At 36.8% G+C, this 19,278-nt stretch overlaps 1 protein-coding gene across 1 annotated transcript; it reads left to right on the top strand.

The window, feature by feature from the left end:
• The first annotated feature begins 159 nt into the window (after positions 1-159).
• On the top strand, positions 160-18,183 carry LOC136248411 (uncharacterized). Its single transcript, XM_066040194.1, has 14 exons — positions 160-300; positions 6,408-6,790; positions 6,843-6,999; positions 7,144-7,472; positions 7,521-7,662; positions 7,739-7,951; positions 9,941-10,341; positions 10,393-10,591; positions 16,489-16,814; positions 16,866-17,007; positions 17,054-17,288; positions 17,390-17,455; positions 17,510-17,560; positions 17,613-18,183. Exons 1-14 carry the CDS (start codon positions 228-230, stop codon positions 17,872-17,874), a joined length of 2,979 nt encoding a protein of 992 aa, XP_065896266.1. The 5' UTR covers positions 160-227; the 3' UTR covers positions 17,875-18,183.
• The last annotated feature ends 1,095 nt before the right edge of the window (positions 18,184-19,278 follow it).

Genomic DNA, 19,278 nt, shown 5'->3' with positions numbered 1-19,278 from the left:
AAAGTAGTAACGGTTTTACTTATGTAGCTATTTCAGTGGTGTTACTGTATATAGCTACATAAATGTTTAAACTATTATGATCATGAGTTAACACTCCCAAATTATGATAAATGTTCACGTGGTAGGTGACGTGATATATCCCATACATGTAAGAGCATGTGACCAGACCATTATCTATAAAGAGCTTGTATGTGTAGGAGAGTTGGGGGACGTCACAGTACAAGAGAATGATGTTATCAGTCGTCTTCGAGATCCTTTTACTAGTGCTAATGATTTCAAGACGATTGGAGATCTCAGCAGGTACGCATGGTCGTTTGCTGTAGATCAACACGCGCTACACGTGGGCTATGTCGGCCGAGGCCCGGGTGCCAACTGGGCTCTTGTACAGCTGTAGTAACCAGTTTGTAGGAAAATTCGCAACCTCACTTAGGGTTACACATACCGGTGTAGTTGACCTGACCGTTCTATTTATTACTGTGCAAGCTAGACCTCAAATGAATAGAGTATAAAAGCACACGTGTATAGTTATAAATTAAATAGCTAGCTAGTAGAGATTTACAATGTTCTATATTTGATGCATTAATTACAGATTCCGGAAGATTGTCGAATTGTTGAAGGGAAACATAGGAGTAGTGGTAGCTATTAGTAGCGATTTCCAACCAACCAATTTTTCACACATATTTTTGCTACTTAAATTACACCCCTTCAATAAATGTTTCACAATCTGCCATTCCAGTTACTAGTAGTCAGTACGTTGTGCGTCGTAATGTACTTTACTGGATTAAAATCCATGCGGTATTTATTGAAATATGTCAAATCAAAGTTTGAGAAATAAAAATCCCCATAGGAATCCCATACAAATAATTGCGTACATAATTCTAATTGGAAGAATACGGCACCGGTGATAGCCGAAGTTTCCGAGTGTTTCCGCGTGAATCTGTGGCAGATGAGGGCGAAGAAAGTGGTCCTGGGCAAACTGTATATGCTGATTTCGATTATGCCATGTGTTTTTTGATTGGAGGACGACTGACGTTGGATTGTGACGAAAATATGGCCCTTTTAAAGGTAAATGGCCATCTAACACTGTTCAGAATTCAGCATTACAGTCACCCTGGGCTTCAAAGCATCCCTCTACATTGATGCAAGTATAGTTTGAAGGTGAGCAGTTTGTTGTCTTGCGCGGAATTGCAATATAAGGTTCAAGGTTGAGCATAATCTTTTCAAAAGTGGAGACTGGCATGTGATACCAACCTTACATGGCTTCACACTTACCTAATGTTATACTCTGGTGTATTTACTGCTGTTTTGATCCATTTTATAGCAGCTTCAGTGATTGTAATTTTGTTCAGAAACTTTTCATAATTTCTCTTTGTAGTATATAGTGATGCCATTGCGTTATACAATAAGTATTATCCTTAGTGCTTACAATGTGATAAATAAAGCTAAACAGTGTCCAAACAAATCTATTTTAATAATAATATTGTAGTAGAGCTGCTAAGCACTTTCTTTGTGCACTTTGTGATAAAAGTATGAAACTTGGTATATAGTTTGCATGTACCATAAAGGTCACTTTAAGATCGGGAGCCATCTCAGATTTGACCTTTTGTGACCTCTAGAGGTCAATTAAGTATTAAACATGCCTAATTTCTACCTTTGACCATTTCTACAATGAATAAATATAAAGTGTTGGGTATCAAATGAAAGCTGAATATCCAAGGAGTAAAATGAGACTGGAATTATGTCTGTACTATATTCTATTACAAAGATATAAAGTTTTATGCATGCCCATGTATCTTAACTCAATGTGCAGATCTAAGCAAACTGGCTTGAAGGGAGTGGATGGATCAGTGCTCTAGTACAAGCAGACATTGCTAGTGCAGGTACAGTAGATTCCTTCATTAAAGTAAGCCATGTGACCAAGACAAGGCATGCACACCAAGTCACAGCCGCATGTATCCATGCGCTCTTGAAACTAGCATATGACAAATACATGTCTGAGTCAGGGATTAATTTGCCTCTTGATCATCAATGGTGCTTATCACAAGCACAGCAGAGTTTAATGTTCAGCTACTGGTTTAAAACATTGTCCCTGGAGATTCTTTTACTGCTGTACGTTAGGTCTATTCAGGAGGGAAATTTTCAGCTTTACATTGAATCCCTTGCAAAGATCTCTCCCTGGATGTTTGCACTAGATCACATTCATTACTCCAGGTGGCTACCTGTACATATTCGTGACATGATGGCACTTTCTGAAAAGCATCCAGATATTGTGGCAGAATTTCATACAGGAAAATTCGTCATCCACAAAACTAGCAACAAGTTTTCAGCAATGGCTATTGACCAATGCCATGAGCAAAATAATGCTACAGTCAAAGAGTCAGGAGGAGCAATTGGATTGACAACTGATCCCTTAGCTTTGAGGCGTTGGATGATGGCTGGACCTGAAGTTGCAAGAATTGTAGTAGAATTTGAGGAGTATGCGAACATAGCACAGGAAGATGGCAAACACTTATATCATGAACAGTATTGTAGTGTCCAGTGCACATTTCAGAAAGATGTAAATTCTTTAATTGCAATATTCGAAGTGTTTGGAAATCCATTTCTTGATAAAGGTCAAGATTTATTGGTCCTTGATACAAGAGATATTATGGATAATTCTGTTGGAAAAACAGTCCAGGGAATTGAAGTGATTGGTGAGGATCAGTACAGAAGGTTTATTAAAGAACGACTTGAGAAATGTGAAAAAACCCATCACAGAGCCAATCATCAAAAATAAGTTATCTTCATTCAGCAAACCAACAGTCATACATCATCCTACAAGACAGCAGAATCAAATCACAGCACTAAAGAATGACTGTAGTCTTTTTTCTAGACTCTATATATATCTTGTCAAATCAGAGATGGGGATTTGGATACATTCTTTGCCCATGAAAATCAGGCCACTCCACCATCATTGTCATTGGGAGGAAAAATTAGACCTAATGCAAAGTCAGATCTCCTCCATTGTCTTGAATTGTGTGAAAAACAGTTGTTACATGCACCTAACGTTGATGCCATAATTCTTGATGGTGCTGCTGTTGTTCACATGCTTCATCCTGGAACGGCAAGAACTTTTCAAGATTATGCAGACACAGTATTTGGTTCATATATATTGTCTCAGTTACAGAATGCCAATAGAGTTGACATTGTTTGGGATGTGTATATGGAAAATAGTTTGAAAGCGACAACGAGGGAGAAGAGAGGAAAAGGCATACGAAGAAGAGCTGCTTCTACTACAGTCCTTCCACCTAAATGGAAAGATTTCTTACACTTGGATGAAAATAAAACTAAACTTTTCAGGTTTCTTTCTCACCAGGCAATAAAGAGATGGTAGATGGTAAGAATATATATGCAACTGACAGAACCAATGTATTATGCTCACTGGTTGATGCTGATCTAGATAATGTGGTTCCCTGTTCCCAAGAAGAAGCAGACACATGTATATTCCTCCATGCATCTGATGCTGTAAATAAAGGATATAGAAAGTTATCTGTGAGGACTGTAGACACTGACATAGTAATACTAGCGATTTCTATGCTTAATGAGATAAACTTTGAGGAGTTGTGGCTGGCCTTTGGAACTGGACCTAATTTTAGGTATATACCTATCCATGAAGTAGTTGTTAACATGGATCCTAGAATTTGTGCTACTCTCCCAATGTTTCATGCATTTACAGGATGCGATACTGTCTCATCATTTTGTGGTAGGGGCAAGAAGACGGCTTGGAATACATGGAAAGTTTATCCTGAAGTCATCGAGGCTTTTGAAGAGTTTCCATTGATGCAAATTGAGATCAGTGATGTGGCAATGGAAACATTAGAATGATTTGTTGTGCTGCTATATGATTGTACAAATGATATCATGACTTTTAATGTTAATGATAGTAGGAAATACTTGTGCACACAGAAGACCAGAAGTCTTGAGAACCTGCCACCAACTTGCGAAGTACTCAAACAACATATTAAACGAGCCTATTTGCTGGGAAAGGGCCTTAACTCCTATGCAGGAACTTCCTGACCCTGCGAATTGGTTGTGGAGAAAGATTAGTACAGGCTGGGAACCTCTTTGGAGCACAATTTCAGAAGCATCCCTAGCATGCCATGAACTGATCCATTGCGGTTGCAAGAAAGGATGTACCAGACAGTGTAAGTGTGTCAAGGCTGCACTTAAGTGCACTGCTCTATGCTTCTGCCAGGGAGAATGTCACTATGATTTATAAATGTGAACTATTGTCTGTGAACTTTCTATTGTTTAATTGAAATTACCATTGTTGTACAAATTTACTATACATGTAATCAGGTAAATAATAGCATAAAATTACAATAGAATATGGTACAGACATAATTCTAGTCTCACTGTGCTTGAATATTCAGCTTTCATTTGACACCCAACACTTTATATTTATTTATTGAAAAAGTAGTCAAAAGGTAGAAATAAGGCATTTTTAATACTTAATTGACCTCTAGAAGTCACAAAAGGTCAAATCTGAGGTGGCTCCCGATCTTAAAATGACCTTTAGGATATATACAAGCTGTGTACCAAGTTTCATGCTTTTATCACAAAGTGCACAGACCTTCCTGTTTTTAAGACTTAGCAGCTCTACTATTGGTCTTACATTTTGTTATCTGATTGTCATGTTTCCAAAGTATTTGTTAATTGTGATTTGTGATGCCATTACTTACCATGTTATATAATATTACTGATTTATCTAGTTAGTTATCCTTGAAAATGCATTAGGTACCTGTGTATACTTAGTATTACACAATACACACAGTTTTATTTGTGAATCACTTGCTTTATTCATGTAATGCCCTGAGTGGTCAGTCTACAAAGAAGTGGTCACTCTTGAGAGGTTTTACCTAGCTCATATGTTGTTCTCCATAAAATAGTTATGTGGTGAAAATTTCATGTCATTATTAGTTTCCTATCTAGATTTATGAAACTTTGAATATTGTGTTTGGTGCCATGCGATATATGTAAAAGCATTGAAAATACTGTACACAAAAAATCATCACACTGTCAACTTCTTTTGCTTATATCTTTTGATAAGAACCACCAATTGGGGTGGCGTTGCATTAAAATGACCCTGAAAATAGCACAATATTTGTCATACCAATGAATGCATGGAATGTTAATTATTTAATTTAGTTGGAAATCTCTACTGTTAGGAGTTGATAGCCATTGGTATATTTACCGATATTAAAATGACACGGTGGTAAGCTCAAAACCCACTAAACTGAGGACTAGGAAACACAATTTGTGTTTATAAAAACTTAGGTATGCTGGACTTACACAACCAAGAACCCAACCATTATAAACAAGATCACTCATGCGGATGCTTTTTGAAGTGAACTCCCGTATATTTCATCTAGCTAAACACTAAAAAGGCGGTTACACTCTTGGTCAAATTCCTTCGAAATATCAAAGAATAGTTCACATATACGGTATTCCAGACTGTTTATTCTAATTAAACTAGTTAGTTTAGGGTGAATTCCCTGGTCTTGGCAACTGGTGTATCCCACAATACATTCCCTGTGTGTACATTACGCATTGGGTAAAACGATGAACAAGTGGCAGAATTCGTGAAAAGGTGGTAATATGCACTGCGATTAGAGCCATGAGAATAAGATGGAGTATTCCTTAGAGGTATGTGAGTAATAAACAGGCCATTTTTTGTGGGTAGCACCACATAGTGTTGCTGGTGTTTCGAAAGTACACAAACATCACTTGTGTTTTTGCACCATTTTATGCATTTTATGTGATTTTGGGGGCATGGCCTTTTCAATGGTAATATATTACTAATGTTCAAAACATTTTGACATGTGATTCTGGTGGGAGGTGGTAAAAATCTCAGTTGATGCCCTCTTGTATTATGAATAGGGAGTCAGGGGAAGAGAATGTCATCTGTATTGATTTCTACTAAATTAACAATCCTGTACAAAAATATCAATTTTGATATCTGAGCAGTCAGTCATGCTCAGGAAAACCTGAAAGATATTTATACACACTAGGATTGGCAACAACTACATATTAAGATTGGTAGGGGTGATGTAAACAGAATCAGGGGTTTAATGACTGGGTGTTCCATTCCTGGAAAATCAGCTGCTTTGATATGACCTAGTGCTAGCAGTGGGGCTGGAAGAATTAGATATGATGAGGTAATATGATCTAGTTGTTTTCATTGTTGGTGAATGGAAACTGACACAATGTCTTGTGTAGTCTGGATATATAACAGTTAGTTGCATGTTTAATATTACTGTGCAACAGAGACCGGGTACCTGCAACTGGTGGGTCATGTAGTACAACCGTTTATAATAATAAAACAATGCAAAGTTCATTTTTACTAATGGATGCATTTCCTGTTTTAGAATGTACAGGTAACTATCCTCTCATGAGTGGGCTACACTTCTCAGTGTTGGATTATCAGATAACATCTAATAGTAATGACTCCAATTGTTATCCTGGTAGCCTGTTTGAAGAGGACTCATCTTGTGAGGTACTGTGGAACTACGAGGCTCGTATAGGAGCTGACCACTATCGTGGATGGTGTTCTGAATATATCAACAGTGGAGATGATGAGCCTTACCTTCAGGTGGACTTTGGAAGAGAAGTAATCATCCGACAAGTTGAAACTCAAGGATTTTATATAAATGATGAGGCAAGATATGTCCAAGGCTTTTGGCTAGCATATGGTACAAGTACAACCATACCACTCACTGCTGTAACAGAAGTTAATTCAAACACTACTAAGGTTTGGATGCCTATACACTTCAAAGATATATAAATGTATATTTATTCTATAGATGTTTTCAGGCCAATTGAATAGTGACATTACAGCATCAATGTTTCAAGACCTCCCACATCCCATTAGTGCCAGAATTGTTCGGCTGTATTCAATGTCATTAGGAAGAACTTGTGTTAAACTAGAACTTCATGGCTGTGTGCCACAGAGAGAAGAGGGTAAATATGTCTAGTGTAGTTAATGTCTATAATACAGTACATGTCTATGTGTATGCTGTATTAGAGTATTTTTTATTTGTTAATAGAATAGGTTATTGTAATATGGACGTACTTGCAATTTATGTCCTATATCAAATACTTCAGAATGTCAGTCAGTGTACCAGTTAAGCTGTTGTACATTTGGTCTGCCTGGAGACTTGATCAGAAATGTTGTGGCAACATCCCAAGATCAATATGACCCTATAGAATACATTGTGCTCTACAATGAACTACCAAGATTCTGGTGTGCTGATAGAAATGATCCTTTCCCCATAAATGTGACGTTCTACTTCAATGAGGAAATTTTGCTGACATCAGTGACATATCATGCCCTTGACGGTCCAACTGCTGATGATTATGTTACTCTTTATTCTTGGGAGTATTCAGTTGGTAATTCATCATTTAGGACATATGCTGATCTGAACAACATGACTGTAAGTATTAAATAGTTTTAATGTGTGATTTTCACCAGATATGGTTAGGTGTTTGTGAATAACAGAGAGGACAAGTTTCAACAAACATTTTGGGATCCAATTCGTGTACAGACTTTAAGATTTGTCATTCTTGGTTCACACATTCGACCATGTATTGCATTTCAATTCTTTGGCTGCAAAGTCAGTGGAGGTATGTGTAACATCTGTTCAATGTCATGATAATGTTTACGCGTTGACTATATAATATTATGATACTCTTTTCATAGTAACTTTGAATTCAATACCTCAAGTATCTACCATCACCACCTCCACTACTAATATCATAACCAGTACATCAATCATTAACTATATACCTACTAGTAGTGTTGTATCATCAACAAACTCATCTGTTGATCACAGTATAACTACTGTACCATTGTCATCTTTGACAACACAAACTACATCTACACTAATGGCATCACCAACTCCTTCACCTCCAGGTAAACTTACGTCATATTGATAACTTAATTTCAAACAATCAACTTACATAATATCAAAATAGCAGTCACTACAATGACCTATACTGTGCTCTTATAATGCAAGTGTTTAGTCTGATACCTTAGATTAAAATGTAGGAAACTGCTATGGTGGTTTTTTAGTCATAACTACATCAAGGCAGTGGATTATAGGTCTATTTTTACAACAGCCAACACTAGCATCAAGGGTGTCAGAGTAGGTGCGACCAGTGAGGCCCAAGCCTCACCACTTTTTGACTGAAATAAAAACAAAGCTTTCAAACTTGATGAAGCCAAAATTAAAAGTAGTGAACATGCAATACTTATGGCAACAATTTACAGAAACAACACTGTTTTTTACCCAGAACAGCTTCATGTCACTCCGTCCGTATCAAGTGCCTCTACCATATATTTATCTTCAGCTTTGTTTCCCTTGTGACTACTATACTTTGGAAACATTCCTTGCAATTTATCTCTTAATAAACTCAAATAGTAAGGGTTTAAGATTTAAACAGTATTATGGAGGTGCTTTTCAGTGCCCAGTTTTATCCCCTAAATACTTGTCAGAAGCAGCTAGCTAGCACCTTGCATACAGTATTACAGCCCTAAATTGCCTCCAAATAGTATACAATTTTCTAATTTTCCTGGGCCAGGGAACATACCTTCAGATTCCCCTAGACTAGCTGCCTTTGGACTGAGGCTTACCACTTTTACCTTTACTCTGATGCCCCTGGAGCCTAGCATAAAAAGTAGATAGCGTGGAGGGACAGGAAAGATGAGTGTTGGGCGTCAATGTAATACATTACATATTATACTCTTTATTTCTGCAGCAATGTAATAAGTTACTTTGTTATAGCCAACCAGCTAGCAGCAGTTAAAATCTCTCTCATACTTCTATGTGGGCTGCTTCCTTATCTTTGGTTCAGCCCTATGGGTCATGCAGCCATGCCTATAACTGGCTGGACTGGACTCACACCTAACTATGATTATAGTTATTACTGTATAGTAGGAAACTTTTTAAAAAGTTCGGCGAATCTGCAATGAATTCAGTTGGAAAAAAAATCGAATCACATTTTGTCATGTGTTACTATACTACACATAGCATATGGCTAACAACGGCAAGAAATGTACTTTAATTGGTAGAATATTTTTGGCAAATTAAATACAATTTTGTCAATGTTTTATGCCATCAAAGTTTTCTGCTTTACAGTAGCTGTAATGCTATAATGCCTTATATGACAATATTACTGTGTATTATTACTTTATTACATAATTATTACTTTTCCGGTTACTATTTATTCAAAAGTAGCCTAAATTATATTTCCACACTAATGTCTTATATTACTTAGAAGCCCAAAAAGTAGTGGCTATTATATAACACATTGTTTTAGTGGGTGAAAGAAGTTGTGAAATCAAAGGTGGCGTCAAGAAATAGCTTCAATGGTAATAATGTTAATAATGCACAGCCATTATAACCATTATCACCATTTCTTTTGATTTCACAACTTTTATCACCCAGGTTTTTGAAGGCTGCATCCTTATTTCACAGCTTATCTGTATGGCCCCAAAGCCAACCATATCATAGGCTGGAGTTTAGTATGAAGGTCCCCGGTTCAAACTCTAGTAAACTTTTTGACATTTTTCATGCACATTTTAACCCCACAATGACTGTTCTGTTACAGTTTCTCGACCCCGCGATTTACAGTTGTTAAGTTTTTACTTTGTAACTCTGTAGCTACTACTGCTTTGTTTTCAAACCATCAAAAGGCACTGCTATGACGGATAGCCTTTGTAACCTGGCAGACAGTTATATATAAAGATGTAAAAATGGTGTGCTTTGGAGAAGGCACCATAGAGCTATGCAGATGTGAGAACAGTATTTTCTTTCTTTGTGTCAATCTATACATAGCGTGACATGTTGCTTTCTTGGCCACACAACACTACTGCGTGTCTTAGTTAAATATTTTATTTCAGCCTCAAGATGTTACGGTAATGGAGAGGCACTGATATCAGGAACACGTTACTATGTTAGTGATGACCAGTTATCAGCTAGTGGATATGATCCACTACACTACACTTATGATAACATGAATGAGAGGGTGCTACTGAGACCAGAGGAGGGTAGAGTTGCTAGTTACACGTACTCTGGTTTTCTGGGATGGTGTTCACAGATTGTGACTAATTTGGTGAACAATGCACCTTATATTCAGGTGGAGTTTGGTACCATTGTAGTCATATCTGCTGGAGCAATACAAGGTATTGAGATTAATGAAGATGAGAGACAACCCCGATATGTCAGCAGATTTCAGTTAGCATACATGGATTTAGAATCAGAAGAATTCTGTGTTGTGAATGATGAGAATGGAAATCCGATGGTGAGTCCATAAATGATTAGTGGAGTGCTGTTGTAAACATTATTCTTAAAGATATTTCAAGGCAATAATGGTGATGATTATCTTGACAATATAAAGTTCACCATACCAACTGAAAGTAGAGGCAAAATATTTAGACTTTATCCACTAAACTGGACATCATTAGCTGTGGTAGATGGAACTAACACAATAAATACTGGTAGAGTTTGTCTGAAATGGGAATTGTATGGTTGTGCTGAACTGGAGAGCGAAGGTAATGTGTATGGAGTTTATTTGTGAGGGCAAGTACATGATAAACTTTAATGTAATACAATGCAATCATTTGGTATATGCATCTCATTCTAAGGGCCTTATACTAAGAGCCCATAAGATTATAGCACACCTGAGGTTCTATTCATCTTCTTGATATGGCTTTTAATTGCTATTGGTTGAGCTATAATGTCAGTCTAGTGTGTAACCACTGGACTGACATTTTTTTTGTTTGACATGCACATTTGGATGACTTGTGACAACATTTTAGTACTGAATGGTACCATTTACCCTAAAAAATATAGTGGCTGCCACATTTGATATCAAATCTTTTTCATACTAGCCTATTTTTGGAAGGCCGCATGCACCCTTTTTTGCAGCTTGGCTGTTTTAGGATTATAGGTATCATTTCATATTGTATTTGTATAGCTAACTATGCTTGAAACATGTAAGAAAATTCAATTAGTCTGCATAAGCAGTTTAGCTGCTAGGCGTGACAACAGATTGCAGTGTGGGTGACTGCTCTATTAGAGTACGTTGATTGTGTGACATATATGTTTGGTGTTTATTTATTTTATAATTATAAACACTGTGCAAGTACTCTAATAGAGTGTACATTTTTTCTGAGCACTTCTAATACAACTTATGGATAGATCTATGTAAGCTAGAACTTTTATTTATAAGGTAGAAATTAAGTAAGGTGACCAACTGATAGTAGTGGTAGAGTGGTAAAAAGTTTAGGGGTTGGGGTCCATGGTTTGAACCCTGGATAAGCTTTTTTTGACATTATTGTGTGTGTGTGTTTTTTTTTTTTTTTTTTTTTTTTACTTCCTCAGTGACTCTTCTATTAGAGAATCTTAAACACATTTGTTTCTCCTGTTTGGTTTTTGCTTTATATCTCCTTAACTAATACTCTCAGAACTTTCTAGGTTTGCACTATTATAGTTAGTCTACTTATTGTACTGATTTCAAGTTATTCTGTCAAGCGGATTATTATTTTGCATTTTTTAAAAATCATACATAGCTCCCTTGTTCTTAATCTGATCTGTCAAACAGTACAGTAGTGCTGTATATTAGGGATCATGGAGATTTGGGTTTTCCTATCCAAAAAATTCACCCAAAAACCAACTTCACAACTCCATCCTGGCACCTTGGTGGTATTGGTTAGGTATAACCAAGCCCAAAAGTGCCTTCAGTATGATCCTAAAAGCTTCCAATAAATTATTACAATTTTTAAAATTATTCAATGGAATTTTCTACTGACTAACTGCCTGCCTGCCTGCCTGCCCGCCCGCCCGCCTGCCCGCCTGCCTGCCTGCTTTCAGGTAAGCGTAACTCGATAGCGGCTAAGGCTATGGGCTTGATTTTTTCACTGTTCAACATCGCTTCGTCCCGAGACATGCATTTTGGCATACTACAATACATACTATGCACGCATCATGGACTTACCTTTGTCCTCCTTTGTGTCTCATTTCTTTTTGCTGACAGCCAAAGGTGCTGATTCGCGGTAGCGTGATGTGTGACTTCCCTACAGTATGTTTGTAAACGGGAATCATCCGTATTTTCCATTGTGACTGGACTGATTGCAGAGACAATTCTAACACTGTCCTTCGCTTGTAACGCTGTGTAACGGCTGAACATAGCTGAAAGCGAAGTGTAATGGCCGCTGCACTTTCAAGGCAGTCATTGATAGTTGAGGGCGCACAAATCATCGTATTTTCGTGGTGGCTGGATTGTTGCAGAGGCACTTATTCTACTGTTTTTGATCTGTAGCACTGTGTAACGGGCCAAACATAGCTGAAAGCGAAGCATAATGGTCACTGCACTTTTGAAACAGGTTTTGATTGCTGGGGCGTGCTTTCATATGAAAACATTAATTCTGGTGCCATCCTTTCTTTTGATGCAGTATGTGTGGGTTCACCAGTCATAATAATGTTACAAAAAAGTAAACAAACAAGTTTAAGGAAAAATTAAAAATTTTAAGTTCGATTAGGGATCATAGATAAAAAGTAGGGAAACAAGGGAGGTCGCCTACACCTGCAGATATACTAGCGAACATTTAATCCCTAATTCAGTCTCTTGGTTTTGGGTATAGACTTGATTTGGGATTAAATGTTTGCTAGTATGTCTGCAGGTGTAGGTGATCTCCCTTGTTTCCCTACTTTTTTTTCTATGATCCCTAATCGAATTTTAAATTTTAAATTTTTCCTTAAACTTGTTAACATAAGACTGTAATTGTACTACATTATGCTCATACTGCCTTCCAAATTTGAAGTGAATCAACTAAAGCACGTGCAAGTGATTGCAATATTTTTAAAGTGTGAGAAAGAAAAAGAACACATTATACAATTATATACATAAAAAAAGATTAAGAAAATTATATCTCTGAATCAGTGATGGCTAGGCAGATTTAACTCAAATTTGAAATAGTAGGTGCCCTACTGCAAGGGAGTTCTCATAACAAAAATAGTTAATTTCCATATAGGATCGAGCTATGGATATGTGAAAACAGTGTTTTCTTGGTTCCTATAAAATACATATTTTGTTTGTTGCACATGTACTTGGCCGCATAACACACTATCATGTGTCTAGATATATTATTCACTATGTACCAACTATAATCCCCCAGAGTCAAAATTATTCAATTATGCCAGCATAATAAAAGCATAATAGACTGGAGTGCTATGCTGGCATATTAGGTGGATATTTCAAACTATGGAGCTTAATTCCATGAAATAGGTTGATACTCATAGAGCAGTCAGTAGATATGACTGGGGTTGTAAAAACAGCCCAAGGCATGTGAGTACATTAAATTTACCTATGTTTTTAAACTTGCGTGATTCGTTTGCTATAACCATGCAGGTTTCTCCCAAAATTGGTCTAATCCAGCCATCCAGTCCAGTGATAAGCATTAAATATTTAACTTCCCTTTTTGTATAATTGAATTAGCTCTAGACAACAAACAAAAATAGTGTATGGGATATCAGAGCAGGACCAAAATCTTCACAGCAAGATCAAGATGGACAATTAAACACTCTAATATAACAATCATCTATTCTAATGCATTAATCAGCCATTAAAGAGAATGATTGAAATTTCATAAAAATCTGAAAGTTCCAACATCAATCTCTTACTCCCAGTATATAGTGTATGACCTGTACATTCACTATGGCAGTTTATACACAGTTATCACCGGACCCCATGCACACTCTGCTATTAAGCTTGAGCCAATTATGCTTTGAAAAATAACCTATTATGCTTTTGAGCAGTGCTCAAAAATCCAGCCTATTATGCTCAAAATTATGCTCTCAAAATCAAGATTATGCTCGAGAGCAGACTGTTTTATTAGAGTACTAGCATTGGTACCTGCCCTACGTGCAGGACTAAACATTTTAATGCCACAAACAGACACCAAGCATTAAGCACCATGTAGCTATGTAGCATGCATTTTTTAAAAACTTTTAAAATATGAAGTTTATTTTGTCTGTGGTTTCAACAGGAATGTAGCTCAATTATTTAGTGAGATGTCCCTACCAGTGCCTTTAACATGTTGTAAAGAACAAATAAAAGCATTGGTACCTGCTTTACATGCAGGATAATTAATAATACATTGGGAACTGGGCCAAGCATAAATGTTATAGTGTGTGTATAGCATGCATGTTAGTGCATGATCCTTATGCCTTCTTTTAACTATGTATAGTGAAATAATGAACATGCAGTGTTAGTTAAACTATACATGCAAGCTAAGGCAATACCTACATGACAGGAGATGTACACATAGCACATTTTCAGTATGCTATGCACTAATGTTGTAGTGACACATGTTGCCATACAAACCCCACGTAGGTGTTTAAACATTATCATTAATTGTCCTATCATTAAGGTAATCTGTGATCCTTTAAGCAGATCTAGATCTAAAGTGAAAGGATGTAAACAGGGTTAGTGAAATAGTTGTGCGAGGTCAAGCAATTGCACACACAGTTCCTCATTGTAAACTATGTTATCTGCATGATGCCAGTAGTAATATCACTTTTCAGATGCACAGTAGTATACCTGCCCATGCAATCATGCAATTACGTTGTTTCTTTTCTACAGCAGTATAATGTCTTACAGCTGCAGATTAAGTGTGAAAGAAGCTTTTACCTAGAGACAGGACAAACACACTATGTTGGCAATTCACCTGCCCTACTACAAAAGTGCTATAAGAGTCCCTATGATGATTTTATGTGCCAGTGCTGAAAAACTGTGAGCATAAGAATATATGGATAAAAAAATTGTATGGAACAGACTGGTAGAACAAAAAGGTGCCTCAGAAATTCCCAAAAGTGAAAAAAAGCCTATAAAAGCATGTATTGATTTGCTATAACAATACTCACTTTTCCAGATGACCAGTGGATCACACCATAATAACAACCAAGCATTAAACATTAGTGCCATTCATGCCCTGCAACATGAATGGTGATATCGTTTTTAATACCACTATCTTGCATAGTATAGCAAAAGTACTCCAGAACTTCAGTAGCTAAACTACTGTAGTAATACAACACACAGGTGTGAACAATGTGGATGGTTCTTGTAGTACCTGTCATATTATGTAGGCTATACATGGAGCATCATTTGATAATGTCTTGACCACAAAAAAGACATTACTTTATTGGTACCTGCCCTACAATGTAGAAGTTGCCATATTGTAACAATACTACACTCCCTAATGTTCCCTTTACTACACTACAACCTGTACTATTGTCATCACCTCTATAACCTCCCTACATTTACAGCACTACTATACTGTATGATACTTTGAGCAAGCTAGCTACTACTGACTGTTATTACCTATTGTCATCACCTGTACAGCTACTACTAACTGTTATCAACCAATGTAGTGGAGGGCACCTGCATAATCTGGACACTTGGTAATGGTCCTAAAGTATCCCTTAACATGTAAACTGACCTGGAAAATCAGGAAACCTTTATAATCAGGACACATTTGGTCAGTCCCAAGGTGTCCTTACTACACAGGTTTCACTGTAGAGTGAGACAAAAATAGCATGAAAAGAACATAATAGAAAACCTGTTACCAAAAAGGCTGCCAAAACGAAGAAAAAAAAGTAGTAGCAAAAAAAGTTGAAGAAAAAAGTTGTAACCGAAAGGTTTGGAAAAGGGAAAAGAAATGAACAACTGGGAATTGAGCTCATGACCTCCCACTTTCAAGCTTCACGCTCTACCGCTTGCACAAAATTTCACCTGTGGCTACGTTGTTGTTTATAAAGGCATGCTTAAGTTGAATGGCAATAGGTGTTTACTTGCAGTTTGCATGCGGTTTACAGAAAGAATTCAGGTGAATTTTTGCTCTACACCCTTGCACTAAATGCGCTGTAAACCACGAACGACGGCAGCTAGAACCTCCATTTAAACGCTAGGTTATTCCTAGATGATGAGCGCTTTGTTTGGTGCCAAAACCGCTTTGACACGTGCAGCAACTGGCGAGAAGAATGCGTGAACTCAAATGGAATGCAGACAGACAGATAGACGGCTTTTCAGCTTTATATATATAGAAGATATCTGCATTTCCTGACTGCTGTATTAGAGTAAGTGACTGCTCTATTAGAGTATCTCGATCTTATTACCACAAAGTGTGAATAATCAGTCAAGAAATAGTAAAACTAATAGCACTGCAAGGTTTTTTGATATGAAATACAGTAATAATGTGCAGTGTGTTCATATTGTGCAGTATTTTTGGCACACGCATTGCATATTTTAATTAAAATTCTTGAAACTTGTCCTATTATGCTGGCATAATGCTTGATGCTTTTGCCAGCCTATTGTGCTCAAAATTATGCCAGCATAATTGGCGCAAGCCTATCTGCTATTTATCAATCCAATGTTAATACTAATTCACAGAATCACATCACTGTCAGCCTGATCAAGAAGAGGAGTTTAATGATATGATCACAAACATCACTAGTAATTCTAATGATGAACTGGTTGAGTCAAGCTTGTTACATAATGAGGATGATGATGATCATTGGTGTCCATCTGTTGAAGGAGTGGATCTTCCTTTGGTCATCAGTTTTAATTTTGATGAGGAAGTGATTATCACATCAATGGTGATAGTAGGGAGGGAGACCAGAAATGCTGACTACTTTATAACATCATATTCTTTGTCTTATACTACTAATGATGATTTGTGTAACCTAACTCAGTACAAGGATCTGCTAGGAAGATCAGTTAGTTTGTCTCTCTATAAAGTATTTGATACTTATGCTTTTTTTTCCCAGGTATTTCACAACAATCGTGTTCGGCCATTCTTTCATTCATTTTGGGAGCCCATTCGTGTCCGACAACTTCAACTACTCATAACAGACTGGCATATCACTCCATGTCTTTCAGTTGGACTGTTTGGCTGCAGGATCAGTGAAGGTATATGTATATTTCAATGCTATTACCCATCATTATTTCTATTTAGCTATTTCTGACTCTAGCTCAATGGATGGCACTCATTCCTCATTTGATGGTACATGTATTGCACCACCAAATAATGTATTGCTCACTTGTGTCAATGTGGATAAGAAAATAATTTCTGATGATGATGACAATACAGCAACAATTGTAGCAATAGTGTTACCAATTATCCTGACACTATTACTAGTGACCATTGTGACTGTGTTACTTTGGACGAGATTTAGAAGGAAAACTGAAAAGTATTGTAATGTCACTATATGTCACACACATCACTGCATTGTCAACTACAGTTGATATTTTATCTTTGCATAGGCAATCACATGTGTATCTCTTCATGCAGGCATCACTTTCAGATGTCTTCAGGTTCAATTCAATCAGAAAATCCAATGTATGAGCAGTATACAACGTATGTTCTCATGCACTAACTACCATATGAATAATCATACTGTGTTACACACAGATTTATTAAAGCAAATACAGCAAGTGGCCATTATGACAAGACTAAATTTGGGTGAGATAATCTTTGTGCTATATAATAGGTGATAACTTTCTTTCATTATTAGTGGGCTTGAAAGAACTGATCCATTGAAACCAGATAATTTCTATGCAAGAATATCCACAGCTGATGACAAGGATAGCTACAATAAACTGGAACATCAAAAAGATGAATCCAAACCTCATCACCACCCCAACGGTACATTTTATGAAGTGATAGAGAACCCAAGTCAAGATCAAGCAAGCCAACAACAAATACAAGACCATGTGCAAGAAGGACCACATGGAATTGCTGCAACTTATGAAGTACTCACCAGTTTGAACAATTAATTATACTATTGGCTACTAAATGCGTGTGGTTGCTGACCTCATGCATGACCGAAAAAGTTTGACATTCAATGATACAGTGTGACACAATGATACAGTGTGCTCAGTTAATGATTTGTAATTGCTCAAATATACTGACCAATTTACTGAATGAATCACGCAGTGTGGTTGCAGTGCATAAATGTATTAATATAGTCTTTATGGACTATAGGTCATTGAGTTTAACTTTATTTGTATTACAAACAAAGTGACCAATGTTTTCTAGTATGGTATATAGCAGTCAAATGCATTGCATTATATACAAAATGCCAAGAACTACTCGAAACATATAAACTACCTGCTCAATTGTTTCAACTTCTACAGTTTTAATAACAATAATCTTATGTATGAACAGTAAGTACATAAACACAAGGTGTGTTTTGCAGACACACAAGATGTGCATGAATGTTACCTATAATTCTGGCTGAAGCAATCCCAGGCTCCAGACAGTTGATATCACATAGAAATGAAATGTGCAGCTTCTTTCACCTTAAGTGTATCCATCTGTATAGCTCTTGGCCACAGTATTACATCGTCCAATGATGTCTATGTCTCTAACCTCATGCTCCTCAGTGGCACAAATCTTTTAAAAAATGCACTCATGAAAACAGGCTATATAGACATTTTAGTAAGCAACATATACAGTGGTACAGGTGTGGTACAAATGTTGTTACGTATACAGTGTATTGATGTGACTATAGTGAAGTGCATGTGTTGTGAACAAATGTCAAATTTCTATATATGCAGCATTTATTTGTGTCCACAAATACTAGAACAGCCCTAACTTGGCCTTATTTATAGCAATATTTATAGTTGTATCATTGTAGCATGTGTAAGACATGTTTCTCTTTTAGTAAAGTAGCAAACTTACTGTCCACACTCCACAGGTAGCTAAGGCACTTGATCACCAGATAAAAATATCTGTTCATGTTAATGCTGACTGCTGACAGACAACTTATAGACCTAAAAACGCACAGATTATTCTGATGCAGAAAGAATGTACCAGTGGGGCAAGGACAAAACTATTACTGACACAGTTGCTATTTCTTCGCATATATGGTTGTTGACTCCAACACTGAGACTAACCTCCTGTGATGGTTCATCATCATCATGGTGATAACACTTGACCTAATAGTAATATGATTAACTTGTAGTTTGTAAAATATATTCTGTATGATGAATACGATATGATAGTAAACAGCTAATGTTATTGCACAATTTTGTATTGAATTGTAATGATTAGTTCACATTGAGCTGATAAAGGTCTATTGTATATTGCTTACAATCACACATGTACAGTTAGTTATCTGTGAATATTGATAAAAAGTTTGGAGAAGCAGTTAGTTAGCATGTTAAAGCTGTGCTCAT

The sequence above is a fragment of the Dysidea avara genome, chromosome 3 (genome assembly GCF_963678975.1).
Source record: "Dysidea avara chromosome 3, odDysAvar1.4, whole genome shotgun sequence".
Lineage (NCBI taxonomy): Eukaryota > Metazoa > Porifera > Demospongiae > Dictyoceratida > Dysideidae > Dysidea > Dysidea avara.
Note: the sequence above shows the minus strand (reverse complement) of the source record. Positions and strands in the feature narration are given on the sequence as shown.